This window comes from Chrysochloris asiatica, unplaced genomic scaffold (genome assembly GCF_000296735.1).
Source record: "Chrysochloris asiatica unplaced genomic scaffold, ChrAsi1.0 scaffold00051, whole genome shotgun sequence".
Taxonomy (NCBI): domain Eukaryota; kingdom Metazoa; phylum Chordata; class Mammalia; order Afrosoricida; family Chrysochloridae; genus Chrysochloris; species Chrysochloris asiatica.
In genome coordinates this window covers 6,418,177-6,430,758 of record NW_006408569.1, presented here as the reverse complement: position 1 = coordinate 6,430,758, position 12,582 = coordinate 6,418,177, and the positions used below count along the sequence as shown (strand labels likewise).

The 12,582-nt window shown below is 44.2% G+C and overlaps 1 protein-coding gene across 1 annotated transcript in view; it reads left to right on the top strand.

Annotated features, from left to right (window-relative positions):
• Positions 1 to 11,865: 11,865 nt before the first annotated feature.
• Positions 11,866 to 12,582, top strand: part of BCORL1 (BCL6 corepressor-like 1) — a 61,917-nt gene continuing 61,200 nt past the window's right edge. The window contains exon 1 of the mRNA XM_006862833.1: positions 11,866 to 11,951. Coding sequence (XP_006862895.1) covers positions 11,866 to 11,951 — 86 coding nt within the window. The remainder of the gene's footprint in view (positions 11,952 to 12,582) is intronic.

The following is a 12,582-nucleotide window of genomic DNA, read 5'->3' as shown; positions in this document are numbered from 1 at the left end:
GCAGTTGATCATGGTAGCCAGGCACCGTCTAGTTCTTCTGGTCTCAGAGTTGTGGAGACTGATGTTCACATGTTCCATTAGTCCATTGTACTAATCGATTCCAAGCCTCTTCAATTCTTATCACTCTTCTTTCTTCCACACATGGAGAAACTAGTATCTTCATCTTAGCCTCATAAACTCATGAACTTTCAAGATCCCAGACTCTACTCACTCAAAGCAGGAGGTAGAACATTATCTTTGTGGAATATGCTATGCCAATGGACCATGATGTCCCCTGAGACCATGGTCCTGAAGCTCCAGGTCCCTCAATGGCAATGAGTTTTTTATTGTTTAAAATTTCTATGGCAGTGGGTAGAAAAGTTAATGAATGACCTGGGAGTATAGAATAGTAAATTAGTATTTTAAGCAGTCTGTCATTGTCTGAGTAGATCACCTTTGATCCTCTGAAGTGCTTTCATGCTATTAGCAATTTTAGGCAACCAGTTGCATTCTAGTTGATTTTGACTCATGGCAACCCCATGTGTGTCCGAGTAGATCACCAGGCCTTTCTTCTGAGGTGCCTCGAGGTGGACTTGAGCTGCCAACCTTTTAGGTAGCAGCTAAGTACATTAACTATTTCCACCACAGGGACCCCCATTTTAGGTCGGAGCTAGTTTTTTTCCATTTTAGAGATGACATAGTGCAGAGGACATAATGAGATGGTTTGAGATGGCTGAGAATTGGGGCCTGGAAGTGCTCTTTCAATTTTCCCACCACAATTTGGGCTAGAGATACTTAAATATGTCCCCTTTCAAGAGTATGCTTGCCTATTGATTCGATGGCCCTGACTAGATTGAGGGAAATAGCTAAACATCCAATTGACTCTCCAAGGATGGAGAGTCAGCACTAGAGAGGAGGTGATGACTGTCCGAGAGGAGCTCCAGGGACATGGTAATCCCTGGCCACTCCATTGAGATCCATGGCCAGCCTCTGAGGTGGCTTCTTTGGAGGTAACTGCCTCCATTTGAAGGAGTAAGTTCTCCTGTGTTTAGCAGACAGTTAACATTCCTTTGTATACAGTCTCATTAATGTTTATAGCCAAGATGTTTCAAACATGGAAGTACCCAAGGAGTCTATAAAGGTGGCGATGCTGGAGCCAAGTGCAGGTCTTCTTCATAAATCCAGAAATTCATGCATCTCAGAACAGGATGCAATATCCCTAGGGGTAGACACCAGTGCAAATATTTGGGGGGGGCGGGGAACCAACAACCCAAACCAGAGACTAGATAGTATTAAAATAGTTTTAGTCAGGCAGAAGATTGGGATGTACTGCTCAAAGGACCCTTCTTCCTCCTATAAGTTACCTGGCAGATTATTTCTAGTTTGTTGTGTCTATGTGTGACGTGCATGTCTGTCTGCCTGTCTGTCTGTCTGTCTGTCTGTGATAATAGAGAGGCCTGTTTTACATAAAGAGACGCCAAGTCAAGTGATAGGGGCATGTATACAGGACTGTTGAGTTTCAGGGAATGATAATGTTTGGTGAATGGTAGGGAAAGATTATTGGGGACTAGCCTGAGGAGAATGTTGTTGTTGCTGTTGTTAAGTGCAGTCAAGTTGGTTCCAACTCATAGTGACCCTGTATAGAGTTTCCAAGGAGTGGCTGGTGAGTCTGAACCACGGACCTTGTGATTCAAACCAGCCTTGCGGTCTAGTGCTTTACCCCACAGCGCCACACCAGGCCTTCACCTTTATATGGTAAATCATTAAATCAGAACAGTTGAAAGGAGGAGCATTCTTCACTGAGGGTGGGAAGTAATGTAATTAGGTAGGGAAACCAGGAATACCATTCTCCTGTTGAATGCACATGGAATGTGGCAGGGAGACAAGGCAGGTACGGTATATAGTAGGAGTTCCTTTTGTAAACGGAACCAAACCCACTGCCACTGAGTCAATTCTGACTCATAGCAACCCTAGAGGACAGAGTAAAACTGCTCTCTGGGGCTTCCGAGGCTGTAAATCTTTATGGAAGCAGATTGTCTCATTTTTCTCCCTCAGAGCAACTGGTAGGCTTGAACTTTCTGTTAGAAGCCCAATGCATAACTCACCACACCACCAGGGTTTCTCTTCATATCTAAAGTCAAGTAAAATGATCCTTGTTGGGTATGTGTGTACTTGCCTGTTGAAACAATTATTTTGAGACGTTTTGATTCTCTCTAAAGGCACTCCAGTGACTGTGCAGAAAAGGGTCTTTCCACTTTGCCTCTAGGATCTCAATTTTAGTGGTTTCTTGGAGCTCCTTGAAGGTTGTTAGGTGCCAGCCATTGAGTTGGTTCAGACTCACAGTGACCCTACGTAAAACAGAACATAACACTGCTCAGTCCTACACCCACTGTTGCAACTGCTGTGCATCTTGTTGAAGGTCTCCCTCTTTTTCGCTGACCCTCCACTTTGCCAAGCATGATGCCCTTCTCCAGGGACTGGTCCCACCTGATAACATGTCTAAAGTGTAAGAGACAAAGTCTCACCATCCTCTCTTCTAAGGAGCATTCTGGCGTACTTATTTTTTCCATGACAGATTTGTTTGTTCTGCTGGCAATCCAACACCATAATTCACCAACACCGTAATTCAAATGCATCCGTTTTTCTTTGTTTGTCCTTATTCAGTGTCCAGCTTTCACAAGCATATGAGGTGATCAAAAATACTAGGGCTTGAGTCAGGCGCACCTTAGTCATCAAAGTGAGGGTTTTTGTTTTCTGTATGTTAAGATGTAATCTGTACTGAAGGCTGATCTTGATCAGTGAATTCTTCAAGCCCTCTTCACTTTCAGCAAGCAGTGTTGTGTCATCTGTATATCACAGTTTGTTGACAAGTCTTCCTCCAACCCTGATGCCACAGCTTCCCGAATTGTTTGTTCAACATACAGATTGAATAAGCATGTTTGAAAGGATAGAACCCTCATGCATACCTTTTTTTATTTTAAACCACGTAATATCCCTTTGTTCTGCTCTGTTCCAACGACTGCCTCTTGGTCTATGTCTAGGTTCCGCATGAGCACAATTGAGTGTTCTGGAATTCCCACTCTTTGCAATGTTACCCATAGTTTGTTATGATCCACACAGTTGAATGCCTTTGCATAGTCAATAAACCACAAGTAAACATATTTCTGGTATTCTCTGCTTTCAGCCAAGATCCATCTGACGTCAGCAGTGATATCCCTCTTTCCACGTCTTCTTCTGAATCTGGCTTGCATTCCTGGTAGCTCCGTGTTGTGATGTACTGCTGCAAACCATTTTGGAATTATCTTCAATGATGTTTTACTTGCATGTGATATTAATTATATTATTTGAGAATTTCCACATTCTGTTGGATCATCTTTCTTTGGAATGGGCATGAATATGGATCTCTTCCGATCAGTTGACCAGGTACCTGTCTTGCATATTTCTTGGTAGAGATAAATGAGCTCTTCCAGCATACCCTTGTTGAAATATCTCAGTTGGTATTCTGTCATTTCCTGGAACCTTGTTTTTTGCTGTTGCCTTCAGTGCAGCTTTGATACCATTGATTCTTGGTCATATGCTATCTGCTCAAATTGTTGAACAATGCGTTGGCCAGTTCTTTGTGGTACAGTAACTCTGTGTCTTAGATGCTGCTTTTCCCAAGGTAGGAAGATGGCATGGTCTCTCGTTTGCATCTGTGAAGTTTGAATGTGAATAGTTATGTCACACGGGGCTTTGGACAGAGTTCTACTTTCTTTTTCCCTTGGAGACATAAATCCCAAAGTTGTATTTTGTGTATGTGTGTCTTTTTTTTTTTTTTTTTTTTCCTTTAGTCATTAGTCATCCTGGACCTAACCCTCCTCCTTAAACTACTGGCCATGACTATCCTCTTGAGGACAGATTCAGGGCCAGGCTTCAAGATGAGTATTTTCCAGTTCTTTCATTTTTTTAAGGCATAATTGCTTCCAGGTCACCAGGAAGTATGAACTAAAAGAAGCTTGGAGGAGCAGTACCAGATTTCATTTAACTGAGACTTTCTGAATCTTGGGTTTCTAATTTGCTGTCTTGATGGTGAAATCTAACCATGAAACAATGAGCAGGCTTCATGCTTTGTAGAAAGAATCTAGTTGTATCCCATGCATTGCCATCTCTGAGTGTTCTGTCTGTAAAGGGTTTGGGCCACAAAGAGAGCTACATGGTTCTAAGGAACTTTGTCAATTGAACAAACGCCCTGTCTGGTCATTTTCAAAGTTAAAAACTTTTCTACTTCTGTTGAAGTCCTTTGTCAGATAAATGCTCTCTTACCTCCATTAATGTCCTTCCCTTTCTCATATGCATAATGACCATGCATTTGCTGGTAATTGTTATGAAATCTGCTTGTTTTGGCATCTTTATTTCAAAACAAAATCTACCCCATCTGTAAAATCTCCTTTTGAGATTTGACAGATTTAGTCCTGCCCATCCTCTATTCCCAACTCCCTCGTAGCCTAACGTGGGCTCTGGTTTGGCATTGCTCTTCCCTTTTTGATAACATTTTCTCTATACTTTTCTAAAATGTCTGTGTTCAGTGCTTCCTCACAGCCTTTCAGTTTGGCCCATGATGGTGAAATATCTGAAGGTTCCCCTGTTTTTTTTCTCTCTCTCTCTTTCTCCTTTTGATTGTTAAACGCCCTGGGCTTCTCTTTTATGCCTGTCACACCTGCCCTTGTCTCCTAGAATTCTTCCCCCACCTCTGGAGTTTTTTGTTGTTTTTTTGAAAGGTCTCTGCTTTGTTATGGTGTCTCTTCCACAACCCACTCTCCCTCAGCTTCACTGCTCTTTTCACTGTTTTATAGTGATTGTGCTCCTATTAGCCTGTTTTCTTTTTAGCTTCCCCTGTTCCAGAGTGTGGTGAGTTTGCCTGGGAGTTTGCTCTCTGCTGCCAGTATATGTCTTGGTCATCCTTCTACTTCCATACGCATGTGCCTCCTGGGTCAAAAATCGGCTCCGTTACTGAGTTGTTTTCCAGCCATGCTCATCACTTTGGGTTGGCAGGGCATGTGTCCTCTCCTTTGTCCCAAGCCTGAATTGGATGTGTATTTTGAGTCCTCCTCTCCCCACCCCCAAGGGGGAGCTAACTCACAGTGGTCTCGCTGCTTTCTAAGCAGTGGCCAGCATTTGATTCTTGGCCCATGCAGCTGTTCATTTCATAACAATTACATGGTTGAGACTTCTGGGAAAATCTTTTGAGGGATTTCATATCCTTGTGCCTGCACTTCTTGGGTCACTTGGGATTACCAGGTTTCTTCCAAGTTCCTTTTAGGAACTTCTCTGCCTTTGATGTGACAGTTCCCTTCCCAGAGACAGAGAGAGATTGTGAAAGTACGTAGGCTTCGCACTATTGGCGAGCGCAAACCTGCACACAAGCGTGTACACCGGTAGAACCTCACCTCTCCTGGGAAAGTCGTTTATAGTTCAGTTGGACCTGATATTACAAAACAAAACTCTAGGCCTATTAAATCAGAATCTCTGGGACATAGGAATCTGTATTTTAAACAAACTCTTCAGTGCTTCTGACTTGAGAAGCACTGGTTTATGTGGACCGTCTTAGCCCCTGCCCTTCCTATGTGAGCATTGGATCACCATCCGGAAGCTAGTTGCTTGTACTTCATTAGAAGTTCCCCTTGCTTCCTGCCGGGTCTGGGAGGACGCATCTTGCCTTCTTGTATAGACCACTTGGCCTGTGCTTTTTATTATCACCTCCCCATTCTCCACAAGCCACTGCCATGTAGCCGATTCTGATTTTTAGGGATCCTATAGAGAGAGGGTTTTTGAGACTAAATCTTTAAGGAAGCAGACAGTCTAATCTTTCTCTCACTGAGTGGCTAGTGGGTTGGAGCTGCCACCCTTGCAGTTAACTGACCAAACCTAACCTACAGCTTCACCAGGGCCCCTTTTAATTGGCAACCCAAACCCATTGCCACCAAGTGATTATAATTCATAACGACCCTACAGAGCAGAGAGAACTGCTCCTAAGGGTTCCTGAGACTGTCAGTCTTTTCAGGAGCAGACAGTTCATCTTTCTTATGGAGCAGCTGGTGGGTTTGAACCACTTACCTTGTGGTTAGCAGCCCAATACTTATCCCACAGTACCACTGGGCTCCTTTAATTAGCAACGGTGGGTTTCAAATACGAAGGAATTCAGCCTCACAAAAATCATAAGATTGGGAGGTAAAGATTTCAGCAGATGTTTCTGTCTTCAGGATCTCATGAAACTATGGCTGTAGGCCCAGATCTGCTGTTCAAACTCACCAGCCACTCCTCAGAAACCTATACAGGGTCACTGTGAGTTGGAATCGACTCGATGGCTCTTAATAAGAACAACAATATCAATTTTGCTCTCAAGAAATGCGTATTGGGTGCTACTTATTTGGGTGTTTCTTTGGTTTATTTTTTGTGTGTGTGTGCCTGAAAATTCTTTATCTAGGTGATGACATATTCTGTGTTGTTCTAGTTCCAAATGCCAAGATTCCTCTTTTGATTTCTGTCCCAGATCCTACAAACTATGAATTTCCCCCAAACAGAACAAAATCCTGAGAGTGAAAAAGTCATAGTCATGGACTTCTGTTGCCTACAAATATTCCGATAGCAACGGAAACTCACACTTCATATTGAAATAATCTCATGGCAAAAACCGTCCCTCTGTAGTTATCTGTGTCCCCTGGTGCTTCAGAGAGACAAAATATGAAAAAAAGTACCTGGTATCTCAGCCAACAGGCTGAGGTATTGATTCTTAAACTGGAATGTTCAGAATATTCTAAAAAACAGTCAAAACTTGATTAACTATGGTGTCCAGGGAATGGGATCCTGGTGAACTGAAGTGAAGCAGACAAGCCATTTGCTTTACCCCTCGTTGAAAATCTTTCTTGAAGTATGTTAGTAACGCTACAAGATAAGTTTCAGAGAAAAGTGAAATCATGACTCTCAGACATGTGTGAAGAATTTCATTTTACTCATTAATCAACCAAGGAGGGAACCAGACAGATGTTATAACTGGTTGAAAGAAAAAGTCAAAAAGCACATATTTTTATGGAGTAAAGGAATTGAATTGCAAATGGAGGCAAAACTGGTTTTTCCACAGTGGGGAAGGAAGTCAATGCAAACTCCACTGGGCAAGACAAGAGTTGGCATATCTATCAATTACCTATAATTTCTGGTGGTGGTGGTTATGTGCTGTGGAGTCGGTTCCGACTCATAGCGACCCTGTACAGGGTTTCCGAGGCTGTGAATCTTTACGGGAGCAGAAAGCCTCATCTTTCTCCCATGGAACAGCTGGTAGTTTCGAACTGCTGACCTTGCGGTTCACAGCCCGATTTGTAACCACTACACTACCAGAACTGGCAGTAAGTTTGCGTGGTGGACACTTTGGGGGTTTTTTGGCCTGTAATTTCTCAGGATCTTTACTTCAATTCTCATCCAGAATTCAGTTCTATAGAGCATGTCTTTACGGAGTAAAACATGGTACTACAGGAACCAGAGACACACAAAGAAAGACAGTATCTCTTACCTGAAGTAAGGAATTGTCTACTGGAGGAGACAGGCATGCAGTGTTACCAGCTAGTTACCCACCAGCTAGCCACGCTGCAGAGAAAAAGACTGCATTAAGAGAAGAGAAACAGAGAGAGAGGGGTTAACTTTGATGGGGACTGGGGCTGGGGAGATAACTTGATCACACTTCAGCTAGGCCTTGAGGGATGACAGAGAGAGGATAAGGGGGCATGGAAGACGCTGGTTCAGAATGAAGAAACAGCAGAGTCCTGAACTGGGAAGGACTGATTAAGGAAGGGTCAGGAGCTAGGGTGGCCGGGTTGGCAGGGAGATGACAAGAGATGATAGAAGAGGAGACTAGGCACAAGGTCTGAGGGCAGGTCATGAAAGACCCTGAGTGTTGTGCTATGTAAGGAAATGGCAGCCTTGATTCTGAAGACAGGGGAAAGTCATTGGAAGCTTTTTAGGCAGGAAAGGGTGATATGATCGAATGGGTTCTTTAGAAGATTCATTGATTGTAGAATCAAGAGAATGGAAGCAGAGGGACCAGTTAAGAGGCTATTGCAATATTCTGTCTGGGTGAGATGATGAAGGTCTGTTTTGAGGTGGTGGGAGATGGGTACAAAGAGGATCTGTGAAGTGGGGGAGAGGAAATGAAGACAACGTGGAAATTTCCAAGCCAGGGAGTAGTGATGCTAGTAACTTAGATAGGAAACAAGCTGGGAGTAGCAGGGTGGGAAGCCAACTCACAGGAGTAAATAACCAGTAAGGTTTGAGGCATGTTGAGTTTGACAGCATGACAATTGCAGCAGACAATTCTGCTTTGGGCCTAAAGGAAAGAGGTCAGGGCTAGAGATACAGACTTGGGAGTCTTGAGCATACAAAAGAAGAGAGGTGAGACTAGGAGCTCATGAACTGAGGGAGAAGGAGGGATAAGGCAGCCATAGATGCATAGGAGAAGAGAGAGTGAGAAGAGGGTGGGGAGTGCCAGAGACAGTCGAGAGACAGATGGATAGGTCTAAATAGAGATAGAGACAGAAGAAGGGAAAGAGAGACAGAAGGAGACAGAAATATAGAGGGGGAGGCCGAGAGAAAGCAGAGACAGAAGGATAAAGAGTAGAGGGGAAGAGGAAGAAAGGAAAGGTGGAAGAAAGGGAGGGAGAAGAAGAGGGGCCAGAAGACCCTGAAGGGGAGATGGGGGGAAATGGGGAAAGCCAGATAAAGGGGAAGGAGGGCAGAGGGAAGAGAGACATGGGAAGGGGGAGAAAGTTGGAGGCAAAGGAACTATGCAGAGAGGGCTAGAGAGGGAGAAGATAATAGGGAAGAGGCACAAGGGAGATGTCAGGAGTAGAGGAGGGTTGGTGTTATTGTTGTTAAGTGCCGTTGAGTCGGTTCTGACCCATAGCGACCCTGTATAGGGTTTCCAAGGAGTAGCTGGTGAGCTTGAACCACGAATCTTGTTTTTCAGACCAAGTTTGCAGTCCAGCGCATTAACCCACAGCACCTCACCAGGAGAAGGTAGTGAGGAGGAAAAGAGACACAGAAGTATGAGGAGGGCTAAAGAAATAGGAGGGATATATGGGATCAAACTGGCAACGACAACTAGAAAGGTTAGATAGGAACCTTAGGAGGCAGGGAATTTCTATTAATGGAGGAAGAAACAGTTCAGAAAAGGAGGGTGAGTGGTTGCTCAGTGTGAAGACTGTAATTGATGTCACTGAATTATCCATATAGAAACGGTTGAATTGGTATATGCGCTGCTGTGTCTGTTCTCGACGACAGTGACAACAGATAAATAATAAAAACAAAGATGTGAGAGTACGAGAGAGACGATGGAGGAAGGTTGAAGGGAGGGAGAGATGGGTGGGGGCAGGAGGAAGGAAATAGAAAGGGGAAGAGATGGGAGAGTGACAGGGGTGAGGAGAGACAGAGAGCAAGGTGAGGACCAGACTTAAGTGAATGCCCAGGTCTCGAGATGGCAAGAGGGAAATGGACCAGTGAAGGTGACTGCAGAGGAGCAGGTACAGGGCCAGGAAGTAAAGAGAGCAGAATGGATGAAGACAGAGCGTGAGAGAGCAGCAGTATCCAGTACTGCAGAGATGATGAGTAGGATGAGTAGGATGAGGGCCAAGAATGGGTCAGTTATTACCACCTCTCTCCCACTCTCCCACACTCTCGGATCTTCCTTGATCATGGCAGGTGGCCTCTTGCCTTAAATCGTTCTCGCTGCCTGGAATGCTCTTCTTCTTGGGAGCAGCATCACTCATTCCTACGTCTCTTTTAGGTGACTTAAATGTCACTTTCTCAGCAAGGCCTATCCTGGTCACCCTATTTCAAATTGTAGGATGGGGGACAGTGGTGGAATTTTTCGTTTTCCCTGCAGGAGACTCAGATTCACATCCTGGTCAATGCATTGTATGTGGGGCTACCCCCCGTCCATCCGTGGAAGCTTGCATGTCGCTATGATGCAGAACAGGCTTCAGTGGAGCTTCCAGACTAAGATGGGTCAAGAAGAAAAGCCTTTAGAAATCAACTTTTAGAAATCAAGCAGTAAAGACCCTGTGGATCGTAAAAGTCTATACCGTGATCAGTCCTGGAGATGACATAAGAGTGAGCAGTGTCCCATTCTGTGGGGGGTCGCCTTAAGTCAGATCCGACTTGACGGCAACTAGCCCCAAGGCCCCTTAGATTGTTATACTACCTTCTAGCATCCTATAACATCACATGATTTAACATGTTTATGGTCTGTCTCCTCCCACCACCAAGGCAGGGACTTCTGGTCTGTTTTGTTCATCGTTGAACTTCTAGTGCTTAGAGCAAGGAACCCTGGAGATAATGACCGTAAGTGCTTGGCGGTTAATGAAAAGGTTGGCAGTTCGAATCCATTCCCTGGCACCACAGGAGAAAGCCATAGAGATTTGCTCCTGTAAAGGTTGTAGGCTAGAAAACCCAGTGTTCTGCTCAGTCACATGGGGTCGCTGTGAGTCAAAAATTGAGTTGATTTGGACCCATAGTGACCCTCTAGGACACACTAGAACTGCTTCAGAGGGTTTCCGAGGCTGCAAGTCTCCTGTGGAGTGACTGGTGGGTTTGAGCCCCTGACTTTGTGGTTAGCAGCCCAACACCTAGCCCGGAGGACCAGCAGGGCTCCTTTTGCTGGCTTCTTGGTGTTGCTAAGTGCCGCTGAGTCGGTTGGGTCTCACAGCGATCCTGTATAGGGTTTCTAAGGAGTGGCTGGTAGGTTTGAACCACCAACCTTGTGGTTAGCAGTGCAGTGCTGATCCTACAGCACCTATAGTAGGAGCTTAATAAATATTAGTTGAATGAATAAGTAACAGTGTATTAAATATGAGCAATCTCTGAAAATTGTATAAGATAAATGGAACAAATCCCTGATGTGGCTATCTTACTGTAATTTGTTTCTTTCTCTGGCAAGTGGAGAACAGCATAAAATTCTGATCAACTGAGAGTCCTTTTCAGTTGAGCTTTGATGAATAAGGATTTTGGCGAATAAATTAACTCAGGAGTTTAAGGATTTCCAATCCAGCTCATTGAACGAACCTCTTTTTCTCTGGATGCCTCACTTTCTCTAGAAGATGGCTTGGTTGTGCAGTGGTCATCGACAGCAAGAGCTGGGCATTGGCTGGCAAGGGGGTGGTGGGGCATGGGGGTGACAGACTCATAGAAAGAACAAAGCCAGAAACGTGTGGTTCTGGATGGACCATGTTTGGGTTGTTTGCTTGTTTGTAGTCAGAGTATAAGGAGGCTTGAATCGGCTTTGGAGGGAGTTTTAAACCAGGTCAGATGTAATTTGTGATGTCCAATTTGAAATCAGAATAGAGTATTTTTGAAGGGCTTATAGAGCAAGCGTGTACCTCCTCTGAAGAGCTGAAATTGGCTGTGCCACTCACATACTTGGGTACTCATGGATTAGAGTAGGTGAGAGAAGGATCCCTGGCAGTCTCAACACATTGTTCATAGATGGGAACAACCCTCGAATTGTAGTTGGTTAGGCTAACTGTGCATGGAAAACCCCCAACAATCTGAAATCGATTGAATATCCTTGAACACCCAGTCTTTAGTAGAATTTAAAAATCTCTCTTGGTGATTAACAGTAGCCTCGTCTCCATCCTGAAACTTGTGGATTCCTGGAAAGCTGGAGACCCCTCGTCCCACTTGGACCATGTTCTTTCCTCACAGGCTGGCATGTTACAGAGACTGCTTAAACATTTGATGCTGTGGTTCCTTTAATTTAAACTAATTTCCGAGCAGCTGTCCCTATTATGAGTTCTGATTCTCTTGGATTCTTTTTCCCCAGGGGGAGTGGCCACAGCAGGTCCTATCCGGTGGTGAGTGGCTGTCATGATCTCTACGGCACCGCTGTACAGCGGCGTGCACAACTGGACCAGTTCTGACCGAATTCGCATGTGTGGCATCAACGAGGAGAGGTGAGGTATTCCTAGTTACAGGTGGCTTGGTGAGCACTTGAAATCAAGGATCTCGTTTGAATTGACATGTGCTGTAAAGTATACATCAGCTTTTGACGACTTACTGAGCAAACATGGATGGAAACCTTCTTGTCAATACACTATTTTTACCTTGACGACTTTTGGTGTATAAGACATTGTGACCTTTGATCTAAGCCTAGAAGAAAGGCAGTTGTATTGTCCAGCTTCGTGCTGGAAACTGTCAGCGGGCATTCTGGTGAGCCGTGCTTTCTCACTTCACAAAGCTAACAGCACACAATCGTCTGTGCGATCCTTGATGGAGTATCAAAGGTCAATAAAATGGTTGAACTATTTTTAAAATAATGTTTTATGTGAAAGTCTACACAGCAAATTAGGTTCCCCTTTAACAAAGTTTTTATACCAATGGTTTCCTGGCATTGGTTACAGTCTTTACAGTGTATCAGCATTCTCATTCTTTTCATTCTGTTTGCTCTGTTTCCATTGATCTAGCTTCCCTGGCCCTCCTGCCTTCTCAGCTTTTTTTTTTTTTAATGTTTTATTGTGAATTATATGATAGTTTACATGGGAGAACTTTAGTTTTACATTCATTCCATCGTATATCATCTCATTG